This window comes from Sciurus vulgaris (assembly GCF_902686455.1).
Source record: "Sciurus vulgaris genome assembly, chromosome: 1".
In the NCBI taxonomy this organism is placed as follows: domain Eukaryota; kingdom Metazoa; phylum Chordata; class Mammalia; order Rodentia; family Sciuridae; genus Sciurus; species Sciurus vulgaris.
The window spans coordinates 45,411,975-45,426,104 of NC_136461.1; the positions used below are offsets into that span (position 1 = coordinate 45,411,975).

Consider the following 14,130-nt stretch of genomic DNA (forward strand, 5'->3'; position numbering starts at 1 on the left):
GGCAAGCACTCTATCGACTGAGCTGTCTCCCCAGCACCCCCAAAATGGACTCCTAATGGAAGATAATTTTTTTAGAGTTCTTTTAACTCTCTAATTCAAGAAATTGTATGAGTTGTATATGATAATTTCCATCAATTTATGTATGGTTGCTCAGCAGAATTGGAGATTTGAAATGAGTTTTAAAGTATTCTGAATAGTGCATTAGATTCAGCTATGAGTGACAGAAATTGTCAGATTAAGAGGGCCTTAAACAAGATCCAAGAGTATTTTGATCTCCTGTTGAAAGTCTGAAGCAGGCAGTTCATGTTGTCCTGCCTGATGGAAGCCAAAGTGGGAGCTTCTCTTGTTTGTTGCTTCCTGCTGCCTGATCTGACCTCAGGGTGCAGACTGGTGGCCTTGAGCATTGAGGTGTTGGGATAAGGGAAGGGCTGAAGAAGAAGCTCCCAGGGACATTTCTGGTTACATGTTACTGGGCAAAGTGTACCCATGGCCACATCTAGTTATAAGAGGTCTTGGGTTTCAGTCTATTATCTGAATAGCCAGGTGCTCAGGTGTAACTTGGGAATCGTGTCAGGGAACAAAAGGTGCAGTAGATACTGGGTGACAGCTAGCAGTGTGACAGAACAATTTTTTTACCACTTACATCCTAAGTATAATGTAAGTGTAAATAGTGCAGCCTTTACCATAGTAGGCATTCATTAGAGAGTTGTTCACTGCATGAGTGTCCCTTAGTGTGCCTGACAAAAGAGGTGTTGATCAGGATATTTACTTACATAGGTGATCGATTATGGCAAGTTCGTCCATCCTCGATCTTTTTATAATGTTCTTTATTGTTTACCCATTACAAGTAAGTTATATCTGACAGTCTTCAGACAGATTAAATACCATGCAAAATTTATTTCAGTGCTTTTATTACTATTTTTTTCCAGCTAAAACTTGGAAACCTATTAAAATCTCTTTTCACATGGCTATGATCAACACAGTTCTTGCACATAGAAGGCAGTTAGCAGATGTCTTTAGATTGAATAAATGAATGGAAATCAATCTTTTGATGAATGCAAACTTGTTTTAGTCAGCTTTTTCGCTGTTGTGACTGAGAGATCTGACCAGAACAGTTTTAGAGGAGAAAGTTTATTCAAAGGCTCATGGTTTCAGAGGTTTTAGTCTATAACTAAAGCTCCATTCCTTGGGGCTTGAGGGTAGGCAGAACATCATGGCAGAAAAGTGTGGCAGAGGGAAGCAGCTCACATGATGATCAGGCAGCAGATAGACTCCACTTGCCAGATAAAAATATGTGCCCCAAAGCTACACCCCCAATGCCCAGCCTTCTCCAGCCACACCCTACCACCTTTCAGTTACCACTCAATCCCATCAGATGATTAATTCACTGATTGGGTTAACCCCAATCATTTCTTCTCTGAACCTTCTTGCATTGTCTTATGAGCTTTTGAGGGACACTTCACATCCAAACCATAACATTTTTACTTTCAGTTTCTTTTGATTTACATAAAGGAATATACATGGAAGACATTTTTGGTCTTATATCTGTTTTTTGTTGTTGTTTCTAGTTTTTTAGAATGTTTTTATTAGTACCTTATAGTTATTTATAATAGTGGGGTTCGTTTTGTCATAATCACACCTGCGTGGAATATAATTTGCTCCATTTCAGTCCCCAGTACTTCCTCTTTCCCTTTCTGTGCTCTACTGATCTTCCTTTGTTTATTTGTTTTAAAATTGGTGCTTTATGGGTATACATAAAGGTAAAATTCACTGTGGTTTATTCATAAATGTACATAGCATCGTTTGGTCAATTTCAATCCACAGTTCTTTTTAGGCATATTCATTTGGCTTTCAGGTAGAGAGTGGTTATGATATTATTTTGATTTAATATGGTTAAGTACTAATTCATTTAAGGAATTATTAGGCAAAAGAGGCTAATAAAATTCATTGTAGAGTGGGGAAATTCATAACTCATTTGACTCTTTTAACCTTGTGTCTAAAGTAGCTTATCAGTGTTCTTAACCATTTCAAGGGAAAATACCATTTCTTTTCCAATGTTCCACAGAGAAACTTTTCTTTTTAAACTTATTACAATAGTTATTTATTTTTCTATAATATAATGACATTAAGCAGGAGAAATAAGTTGTAGTGAATTCTAATATGAATAAAAACTGGTCCAAAGTTGATTATATTTTTTGTATAGGAATACAGAATTCAGTCCTTTCCAAAATGTTTAATTAATACCTCTTTATGGTACTAAGGATTACAGGGATGACTAAGGTACATTTTCTGCCCACAAGGACTCCATACTGAAGTAGGAGAGACAAATGAAAGTAGAGAACTTCAGTTATTTGCAGTTAAATGATATGAAAGTGGTATATGTGAGTAAAGAAATTTAGGGTAATACTGGAAGAGGAAGCATTAATAGAAATGATTTTGCTGATATGACAGGTTTTGTTTTTTTCCTTTTTCTTTAGTTGGAGAACATCAATTGACAGGCCATAAAGTGGCAGTTAAAATCTTAAACAGACAGAAGATTCGCAGTTTAGATGTTGTTGGAAAAATAAAACGAGAAATTCAAAATCTAAAACTCTTCCGTCATCCTCATATTATCAAACTGTAAGTATTTTTGTACATGATACACGATGATATAAAAGAACTGTCTTGGAATAGTTTTAACTGAACTTTACAGTTTATCTTGAGTTAAACTTAGAAAAAGTTGAATCTTCAGTATTTACTTTAAAGGTCATTCTGGCATTCCATACTCCTAGGTAGGTTCATTTTTCTAATTTTTTTCTTAGTCACTTTATGTTAAAATGTCTGGTTTTTTTTTTTTTTTTTTGGGGGGACAGGTAGAGTAATTGTTAAAGCTTTTTCATCATAGTATATTATTTGTAAATCTGTAAATAGTACTCTAATTACTACAAAGTAAAGACTTCAGGAATACAAATGGATTTTGGGGAAATAAATTATAAACTTAAAAGATAAGTGACTTTTAAGAGAAATAAGCTAATTAATTAAATGAAAGATAAGTAAATAAGATAATTCATTTAAAATTGATTGTACCCATAAAATTATTCAGTATTCTTTTACATTGTTTGAAGTTGCAGTTTAATAGTTACTGACATGACGTAACATTCTAGACAATGAAATTTGTCTTCAATTTTTATTTTAAAGCTTGGTTACAGTTTAGAAATAAAGTAAATATTAATCTTATTGAATACATGATAATAGCCAGGGATCATACTGAGCATTTTGCATATATAATTTTATGTTATGCTCATGGTAAACCTATAAAGTAGGATTATTTTTATAGACAAAGAGATTGAATATCTAATGAGGATCAGCTATCTAATGAGGATCCAAAGTCATATAGCGAGTAGTGTGCAGAGGTAGTAGTTGAGTTCAGATCTGACACTGAACACTATGCTATCGATTTCTACCCTAGTCTCTCTCAAAACTGAGAGTTACATAAATCCTTTCTAAAGGAAAAATAAATTTGTGGATCTCTGGTTTTGACTTAACCATTTTTAATATACTCTTCTTTAAGAATGTAGTGTCAAAGAATCTAGGTATAGACCTATAACAGGTATAGTTTTGAAATAATTATGAAACCAAAATAAAATCATAATTTAAATACATATAAAACAACAAAATTCAAAGTATCAATAGTGTGATGTTCCAAATAATGGTGTTTTATAAAATATAAATCATTGTTAATAAGTTTAATAATTGAAATAGTAGGAAGATTTCTAATACTGTGTTTATATTTTGATTTAAATAATGTTGCATTGAAAAGCTGTTGATATAAATATATATAAAGAAAGCAGTGTTAATACATCTTTAAAGCTTTGTTTGTTAGTTCACTAAAATCAGACATTGTATTTTGCCTAAAGATTGTCAGTGAACAACCTTTGAATGTCACTGTTAATGGGAATGTCACTGATAACCTGTGAAGTTCCATTGTTTATCTAATGATAGTGTTAGCAGATATCTGTGTTAGACAGAGTAATGGTCCTCCAAAATGTCTATGTTTTCATGCTAAGGACTGTGAATATGTTAGAATATATGGCAGAATGGAATTAAGGTTGCTTATCAGCTGACCTTAAAATAGGAGATAATCCTAGATTATCTATGTGGACCCATGCAAACTAACAGAAGCCTAAAAAGTAAAATAAGGGGTAGGAGGAGTGCGTCAAAGAAAAAGAAAAAGATTTGAACTTAACTGCAAGGTCAGAGTGACTAGGCTTGAGAAGGATTCAGATGGCTATTGCTGGCTTTGATAATGGATGAAGGCAGCCAGGAGCCGAGGAACGAATGCAGGTGGTCTCTAAAAGATGGGAAATGCAAAGAAATGAACTGTTCTTAGAGCTTCCAGAAAGCAACCCATCCTTGCCAACACCTTAATTTTAATGCACCAAAGCATGTATCAGGCTTCTCATCTACAGAACTGTACGATTGATGTTGTTATAAGCCTTGAAATTTAAAGTATGGTAGCAGTGAAAACTAATGCAGCAGTATTCTTGAAATTATTAAATGAGTGGCTGGTGCAGTTATTACTGGCATTTGGGAACATTCATTTGGTCTTTACTGCTACACTTCTTGTTAGTAAACTATTTGCAGATTGGTATGCTCTGTGATGGGGCCAAGGCTGTGCCTTCTTACAAATAGCATGACTGTGCCATACGTCTTCAGAGCTGGCTTTGTTTGGTTAAGCATGCCATCAACTCAGTTCTCATACTGCTGCCATGAAACTTTCCTTCTTCAAGTAAGCTTTCATGTCATGTGATCATCACTTAAAATTTACTCCCTTGTAAAGACAAAAAATGAGACCACTGAAGTTGCATGACAGTATTTGATTATAGGTTATCATCTAGGCCCAAATGCTAGATGATCCCAAAGTGTGTATATAAAGGTTTTTAAAGATTATCATAAAACCAGATGTTGTGGCATGCACATGTAATTCCAGCTACTTAGGAGGCTGATGCAGGAGGATTGCAAGTTTGAGGGCAGCCTCAGCAAATTAGCAAGACCCTGTCTAAAAATAAAAAGGATTGGGGATGTAGCTCAGTGGTAGCATGCCCCTGGGCTCAATCCCTAGTACTGGAAAGAAAAAAATATCATAAAATACAACTTATGAGCTTGGTGATTTATGTTTCTTATCCTTTTTTTTTTTTAAACTTTAAAATGGGATGCCACATAGTGTTATTTGGGGATTAAATGTGTTGGTAAAATGCTTAGTGTTTCATGAGTATTGGCCCCAAAATAGAAATTGGCAAACTGTGAACTGAATTCAGTTCTCTAGTTTTCTTTCAGGATTCCAAGTGGTGTTTAGTAAACTGACCCAGTTCATATCTGACTTCACTCCATGTTAGTAATGACTTTATTCTAGTTACTAAGTGACTTCTAAGCTAAATCTCTTTGCAACTGAATGGCCACTTCCTATGAGAAGAGAAAGCTGAAATGGCTGGAGTATCATGTGCCAGAGAGTAGAGTGGGTAAAGCTATCTCCCTATGTGCCTTATGACTTGACTTCATCACTTTTGGAATGCTGATCTTGAAAGAGCCCATTTGGGGTATGTGTCCTATCTAGTTCTTGCTCTGTTCCTGAAAACACAGATCACATTTGTCAATAAGCAGTTGTAATTGTCATGGGGATATAAATTCTTGTTTTTGGTGTAATACTTATCAATGATTGTTTCTGTTTCTATAATTATTTCCAATTTTTGTTTGACTATTCTCATTCTGATTTAGCATTATTATTTACTGTTTTGTTTTTCTGAAGGAGTTATAGAACATTCTCAGAATTGGTCAGATAATATTAGGCGGAGGTAAATTTTGTGTTTAAAGCTTCTGGCTTTCAGCCTTCAGCTTAATTCATTCAGCCACATTACCTCTTTAGCTGTGGTTCTGAATTTAAAATAAAAAAGACACTCATGTATTCTTGCTACTGAACAAGGTTATTGACATAGCCTCTAATAGTGTTACTGATTTAAACAAGGAGAGAGACCTGGTCCTTAAAGTGGTTTTGCTTGTTTTGTGCAGTCTTGACTAACTGCCAAGAGTAGTTTCCTTGTTTCAAAATGGACCTCTAGAATTAGCCAGAAAATTTGAACACTAAATACCAAGAGAGATGGATATTTACTGAATGATTTCTTTATTGACTCAATAAAACATTAGCAGCCAAAAACCAGCTGGTAAAAATTAAAATGAAAAGATGGAATTTAAATGAAAATGTAGACTTTTACATGAATTTGATTTGTTGAATTGATTTTTATCTTGATTTTCTTTCTTCCATAGTTCTTAAGGAAATTTGATTTTAATTGATGAGTACTTTCTAATTTGGAAGAGATAATTCTGACTGCCTACTCATTTTACTCTCTATCTCAGTAAACCTATAGACAGCTTTTTAGCAGAGTTCGCTACCACCACCTTGAATACTGTACTCACCGGGTTTCCAGTATGCCAGATTTCTGGTTTTCTTTTCCCATTCTTAAAACTTTTCTCCTCGGGGGCACTCTTTATCATTCTGGCATTAAATACTGCAGCTAATGTGCTGGTATAGTTGTCCTATTGAACCTTCTTCAGGCTATGACATTACTACCGGGGCATCATTTGCCATCTCTGCTAAAGATTCCCAAATCTATATCTCTGGCCTATTTATTTCTACTGAATTTTGAACACTAGAATTGAACTATTTGTTGGATGTTTCCATTCTGAAATTGTCGTCTGAAACTTGAAATTGAACTTTTCTTTCTCTCCCAAATTTACTATTCCTTCTTTCTCTGTGTGCACACTCTTGCATCCGAGAGAGAGAAAATAAAAATGTTGTTCTTGCAGTTTTTCTAAGGATCAAAACTTAGACATGATCTTTACTCCTTTTCCCTCATTCCCTGCACATAATTAATTACTTCCTAAGTGTCTCCCGAATCTTTTCATTTTTCTCTGTTGTGTCAGATCTTGGTTCTTAAATATAATTACCTCCAGAAAACCTACCTTACACCTTAATACAGAGTTAGGCTCCATTCTCATATCTTCCAGAGCTGCCAACATTCACCTTTTCCAAATTGCAGTGTACTGTAATTGCTTCTTTTCTTTTCTTTTTGGAGTTTGAACCGTCAACCTTTTTGTTTTGTTTATGAATTCATTTTATTTGTTTTGGTTAGCTATCCAAATGCATATTGGTAACAAAGCAGTACATTTTCCCTTTTTAATAATTGTATTCATCTTATTGATTTATTTTTTATATTAACATTAGGATTCATTTTTATATAACTAGAAAGGCATGGAATATTATTTGCTCAAATTCATTCCCCAGTACTTTCCCTTTCCCTCCCCTCTTTCCCCATTTCCTTCCATCTACTCTATTGCTCTTTCTGCTATTCTTTCTTTTTTTTTTTTTTTTAAATTACTGTCTTGTGAATGTACATGATGGTGAGATTCACTGTGATATATTCTTATATGTACATAGGGAAGTTAGGTCAGATTCATTCTGCTGTTTTTCTCTTATCCTGTCCCTTTTCCCTCCCCTTCAGCCCCCTTCATCTGGTCCACTGGTCTTTATTCTATTTCCAGAGTGGTTGCAGTCACTGATTTGCAGTCCCACCAACAGTGTATGAATATACCTTTTCTCCCCACTTCCTAGCCAGTACTTACTATTATTTGTATTCTTGATAATTGCAATTCTGACTGGAGTGAGATGAAATCTTAATGTAGTTTTGATTTGTATTTCCCTGATTGCTAGAGACGTTGAACATTTTTTTTTTTCATATATTTGTTGACCAGTTGTAGTTCTTCTTTTGGTAAGTTTCTGTTTAGTTCTTTTGTTCATTTATTGATTGGGTTAATTTGGGTATTTTTGGTGGTAAGTTTTTTGAGTGCTTTATATATTCTGGGTATTAATGCCCTGAAGAGCAGGTGACAAAGATCTCCTATTCTGTAGGTTCTCTTTACATACTTAATTCTTTTCTCTGTTGTACAGAAGCTTTTTAATTTAATGGCATCCCATTTACTAATTTTTGGTTTTATTTATTATGCTTTAGGGGTCTCGTTAAGGAAGTTGGTTCTTACACTGACATGTTGGTGTTAGCCTATATTTCTTTCTAGCAGTTGCAGAGCTTTTGGTCTGATTCCTAGGTTTTTGATTCATTTCTAGTTGACTTTTGTGCAGGGTGAGAGATAATGGTCAGTTTCATTCTTCAACATGTGGCTATCCAGGTTTTCCAGTACCATTTGTTTAAAAGGCTATCTTTTCTTTGACATGCTTTTGCCTCCTTTGTTTAGTATTAGATACTGTATTTATGTGTGTCTGTCTGTGTCTTCTCTTCCATTGGTTCTCCTGTCTGTTTTGGTGCCATTTCATGCTGTTTTTGTGACTGTAGCTCTGTAGTATAATTTGAGGTCTGGTATTATGAGGCCTCCAGCAGCACTCTTTTTGCTCGGGATTGCTTTGGTTATTCTGGATCTCTTATTCTTCCACATGAATTTTAGGACTGTTTTTCCTTCTTCTTTGAAGAATGTTGTTGATATTTTGATGGGGATTGTATTGAATCTGGGTATTGCTTTGAGTAGTATGGCCATTTTGACAGTGTTACTTCTGCCTATTTAAGAACATGGGAGGTTTTTCCATCTTCTAAGGTCTTCTTCAGTTACTTTCTTTAGTGTTCTATGGTTTTCATTGTAGAGGTCCTTCATCTCCTTCATTAGATTAGTTCCCAAATTTTTTTTTTTTCTTAAGTTATTATGATGGAATAGTTTTCCTAATTTCTTTTCAGTGGATTTATTATTTGGAGTATAGGAAGGTTATTAATTTATGTATGTTGACCATTTATCCTGCTACTTTACTAAATTTGTTTATCCATCTTCTGGTAGAATTTTTTGGGTCTTATAATTGCAGAATCATGTCAACAGCCAACCAATAATTTGACCTCTTCTTTTCCTATTTGTATCCCTTTAATTTCCTTCTCTTGCCTGATTGATCTGGTTAGAGTTTCAAGGACTATATTGAATAAGAGTGGTGAGAGCAGGCAACCTTGTCTTGTTTGTTTTTACAGAAAATGCCTTCAGTTTTTCTCTATTCAGTGTGATGTTGACCTTGGGTTTGTCACATATAAACTTTACAATGTCAATGTACATTCCTTCTATCCTTAGTTTCTCTAGTATTTTAAACATGAATGGGTACTGAACTTTGACAAATGCTTTTTATGCATCTTTTGAGATGATCATGTCATTCTTATCTTTATGCTTATATGATGAATTATATTTACTGATTTCTATATGTTAAACCAATCTTGTATCCCTGGAATGAAACCCACTTATTCATGTACACATGTCTGGGATATGAGGAAAAAATAGCAAAGGAAAATGAAAATGAATAATGATATTGGAGGAAAACCAGGAGTATCTTAAAGCCAAACAAAAGTATTTCAACAAAGAGATTGTAGCTGTTCCTTTACTGCTGAATATTTAGTAAGGGGAGAACTGAGTATTGATTAATTTGATCTGGCAAGGTAGAGGTTGCTGGTATTTTTGAAAAGAACCAGTTTATTAGAATGGTAAGGGCAAAAGCCTGGCATGAATGGTTTAAGAGAGAATATGAGATGAAGAAGGGGAAATAGTTTACTGGAGACAGGATAGGAAAAATTAGGAGTGGTATCTTGAGAAGAATGTGGAATCTAAAAAGAGTTTGCTTTTTAAAATGGGAGATATTATGGAATGTTTATTCTGTCAAGGGGAATGATTAAGAGGAAGAAATTGATGCAAGAGAAAGAGGGACTAATTGTAGGAATCAAGTTCTTTAGAAGGTGGGCTGTAATTTTTATAAAATTGGAGGACTTAAGACTTAGTATAACCATGGAGATATTGGCTGGGTGTGCTGGAATGAAAGATACTAGAAATGAGGAGGTTGTTTTAGTCAGCTTTTTTATTGTTGTGAACAGAAGACCTGACAACAATTTTAGAGAAGGGAAAGTTTATTTGGCTCACAGTTTCAGAGGTCTCAGTCCATAGAAAGGTTACTCTGTTGCTCTGGGCCTTGAGGTGAGGCAGAATACCAGGGCTGAAGGGTGTGAGAGAGGAAGGCAGCTCAAGACATGGCAACCAGGAGCAGAGACCAAGTGTAAACTCCAAAGGTGACCTACCTCTTCCAGCCACACCCTACCTGCCTACAGTTATCACCAGGTAATTCATTGAAGTGTATTAATGCACTGATAGGTTAAGGCCCTCGTAACTCAAGTCATTTCACTGAGACATGAACTTAGTTATTGTCTCACACATGAGATTTTGGGGGACATCTCATATCTAACAATAGAAGTCAAGGAACATAGAGGCCATCTGTGAGATAGATCTTCTATATGAATATTATTTATATCCAAAATGTTGGTAACAGTAGCAGTAGGCGAAAGGCAGTAGGTCAGAATGAGTTAGCTAGAAGATTGGTTGATGACTGTAACGTACGTAGACTGGCATCTTGTGGCACTATAGGATGGCCTGCACTTCAGAGACTGGAGTTTTTGAGGGAGGAAGGTTTGAGTGAGAATTTCCTTTAGATCATAGTTTATTACTAGACTCTAAATTTAACATTTTATTAAATTTTATCAAATTTATGTGAATTAATGAAAGAAGGCTCTGATCAGCAGTGAGTGCTTATATCTCAGAGAGACATGTCTTTCTTTTGGCTGAAAGTGTATGCCACCATCTAGTCTTTCAAATTAAAGCAAATGAATCAACTCTGATCAGGTCTCTTGATAGAGGAAGTGGTTAGAAATTGTGTATTATGTAGCTATAAAGGATGAAAAATTTAGGCTGTGCATTTCTCTGTAGGACAAATCAACTGATTTCTTCTGCAAGGGAAAAAATAAATAAATAAACCCGGATGGAGGAGCAAACTACAAATTAAGAGAGACATAAGAGACTTTTTAACCCATTGAAATGTATGGATTATATTTGGGTCCTAATTATAAAAAAAAAAAGAAAAAACCATGAAAGCATTATAAGCTAATCAAGACTTCTGGTTGGATATTTAATGACATTCATGATTTTCTAAATTTATGCCTGGTAACAATATATTGCATATTGTGCATACATGTGTGCATGCATGCACACATTTCAAAAAGCTGTCCTTCAGAGATACTTACAGTATCTGTTTACAGAGAAAACAAAAGCCAAATTCATGAAAAAGCACTTACACAGTTAGTAACCCAGACAGCTTATACTCTAGACTCTTAGAGAAATACTAATTTATTCTTTATGGTCATACATAAATATGTAAAGCACCATCAATCCAATAAAAATGGACAAATGACCCAAGAAAGCATTGCATAAGAAGAAATGCTTATGGTATTTTGTAAGTGTTGGAGACTATATAAATCTTTTCTAAAGACTTTAGCATTGCCAGTTTCTCAATGGAAAACAGTTGGCATTGTGTCCTAATATTTATATATACTGTGATTTAGTTCTACTTATCAGTATGTATCAAAGAGAAAATCCTGCTCTGTACAAAAAGCAAATAATAGCAGAATTGTAGAAATAATGTAAATGCTATTTGGTGGCAAAAGATGAATAAATAGGCTATTAACAGAAAAGTAGGTGAATAAATACAATATAGTATAGTGGTCAAATCTGATCACTATAGCAAATAATATAGATGAATCTCAGTAAAGGAAGTTGCCAAATACTACATATAGCAGGCTCCCCTTTTTTGAAGATAAGATCAGTTAAAAACATGAATCTGAATTGTTCCGCATACGGAATATATTTATGCAGAGAGAAAGGGGATATAATATTTGTACATATATAAATAAAATTCTAGCGCAAGCAAGCTGGGTGCAGTGGAAGACATCTGTAATCCCAGTGATCTGGGAGGCTGAAGCAGGAGGATTGCAAGTTTGAGGCCAGCCAGGCAACTTAGCTGAGAATGTGAGCAATTTAGTGAGACCCTGTCTCAAAATAAAAACAAAGGACGGGGGCTGGGGATGTTGCTCAATGGTAAAGCTTCCTTGAGCTCAATTCCTGTCACCAAAAAAAAAGAGAGAAATCAAGGTAAGGATGAGGAGGATTTCAGGATGATGGCTTCCTTGGGTCAGGAGAAATCACCTTGCAGAGGGCAACTCTGTATGGTTGGATGGCAGATATTGGCAGGGTTCTGCCTTTTTGTCTGGGTGATGAGTCTGTGTATGTTTGTTTATATATCATGAATCTTCTTATTTTTTTTAGACAATAGTGCATGTTTATTCTTGTGGTAAACCAGGTATTGAAAGACAACTATTTTCGAAAGAGAATTGGTATGTTTTGTGGGGAGATAAAATTTTAAAATTTATTTACAAAAACTTGCCTGTGTTACATTAGACTTAGTCTCCATAGGTAAATTCCTCCCCATGCCTACTCTCTAATTCATTTTGAATATTTTGCAGTATGCTCAGATTTGGTTTTCTGCCTTACCTAGTTTCTTATATCCTTCCATGTATTTTTTAAATTTGTTTTAGTTATGTATAACATAAGGATTCATTTTGACATAATTATAAGAGCATGAAATATAATTTGTTCTAATTCAGTGCCCGGTACTTCCCTTTCCCTTCCCTCCTCCCTCACCTTGGTTCTTTCTGTTCTTTACTTTTAGTTCTTTTTCTTTGTATTTAGTGTCATAGGATATACATGGTAAGATACACTATAGTATATTCCTATATTTACATAGGAGAGTTAGGTCAGATTCATTCCATTCTTCTTCCCTTATCTTGACCCTTCTCTTCCCCTTAGTCCTCTTCATCTAGTTCACCAGTGTTATGCTTCTTCTGTTTTGGTGGAAACACCCCCACACCTGAGTCTGACTTATTTCATTTAGCATGATAGTCTCTGGTTCCATCCATTTACCAGCAAATGCCATAATTACATTCTTCTTTATGGCTAAGTAATATTCCATTGCATGTATATACCACATTTTCTTTAGCCATTCATCTGTTTAAGGGCACCTAGGTTGTTCCCAAAGCTTGGCTGTTGTGAATTGTGTTGCTATAAACATCAATCTGGCTGCATCCCTATAGTATGTTGATCTTAGATCTTTTGAATATATACCGAGGAGTGAGATAGGTGGGTCATATGGTGGTTCCATTCCTCGTGTTTATGGAATCTCCATGCTGCTTTCCCAGAGTGGTTGCACTAATTTGCAGTCCCACCAACAGTGAATGAGTGTACCTTTCCCCCTATACCCTCACCAGTACTTATTTGTATTCTTGATAATTGCAATTCTGACTGGAGTGAGATGACATCCCAGTGTAGTTTTTTGATTTGCATTTCCCTGATTGCTAGAGATTTTTTGATATATTTGTTGACTAGTTGTAGTTCTTTTGAGAAAAGTCTGTTTAGTTCTTTTGCAAATAAAGTTTCTTTATTGTTAATATCTGTTCTCCTTTGAGACCCTAGAAGTACACACACACATGCGTGCTTGTGTGTACCCATTCATATGTATATCGAGTTTTTTATTATGGACATTTTTAAAGCATTTACAAAAGTAAAGTGATGAGCTTGTGTATCTTGTCATTTGGCTTCCGCAGTAGTGTATCCTTTATCTGCTTCCTCCATATGATATTATTTTGAGGTAGGTTCTAAGTATTATATATTTAATCTTTAAACTGTTCAGTATCAAATTTTTAATAACATTAACATAATACTATTATCACATCTGAAAAAGCAGTCAACAATCTTAACCATCAGTATTCAGGCTTTCTTGATAGTTTCATAAGTAATTTTAAAAAGTTCTTTTGAGTCTATAAACAATATAATTGGTCAGTATGTTTCTTTGATAACTTTTAATAAGTTCCCCTTTTTCTGTTTCTTCCCTGGTCATTTTATTTGTTGAAAAAAGCATGATTTATTCCTTTCTGAATTTTCCCATTATATCTCTTCAGTATCCTTTTTTATGACAAAGTTTTTTTCTTGTTTATGTTTAAATATATTATACACCATCTCTATTGACTATAAACAGATTTTTGCTTACCTGGAAAAATTAATGCTAAACTTACAGTTGTTGAAGAATGAAGGATTTCAATTTTTATGTAAACATGAAAGGAGGCTCTGAAGAGAAGTCTGTGAGCTTCAAGAAGTAGATAGCTTTTGTAGAGCTCTGTGTTTATGATA

At 34.7% G+C, this 14,130-nt stretch overlaps 1 protein-coding gene across 5 annotated transcripts in view; it reads left to right on the forward strand.

Annotated features, from left to right (window-relative positions):
• The window catches only part of PRKAA2 (protein kinase AMP-activated catalytic subunit alpha 2), a 56,739-nt gene that overhangs the window by 20,077 nt on the left and 22,532 nt on the right, over positions 1–14,130 (forward strand). For 4 of the 5 annotated variants that reach the window (XM_079101924.1, XM_079101925.1, XM_079101927.1 and 1 more), the window contains one exon: positions 2,478–2,619. In XM_079101924.1, coding sequence (XP_078958050.1) covers positions 2,478–2,619 — 142 coding nt within the window. Of the gene's footprint in view, positions 1–2,477; positions 2,620–5,452; positions 5,577–14,130 lie in introns of all 5 variants that reach the window. The other variant, XM_079101928.1, reaches the window with a different exon arrangement.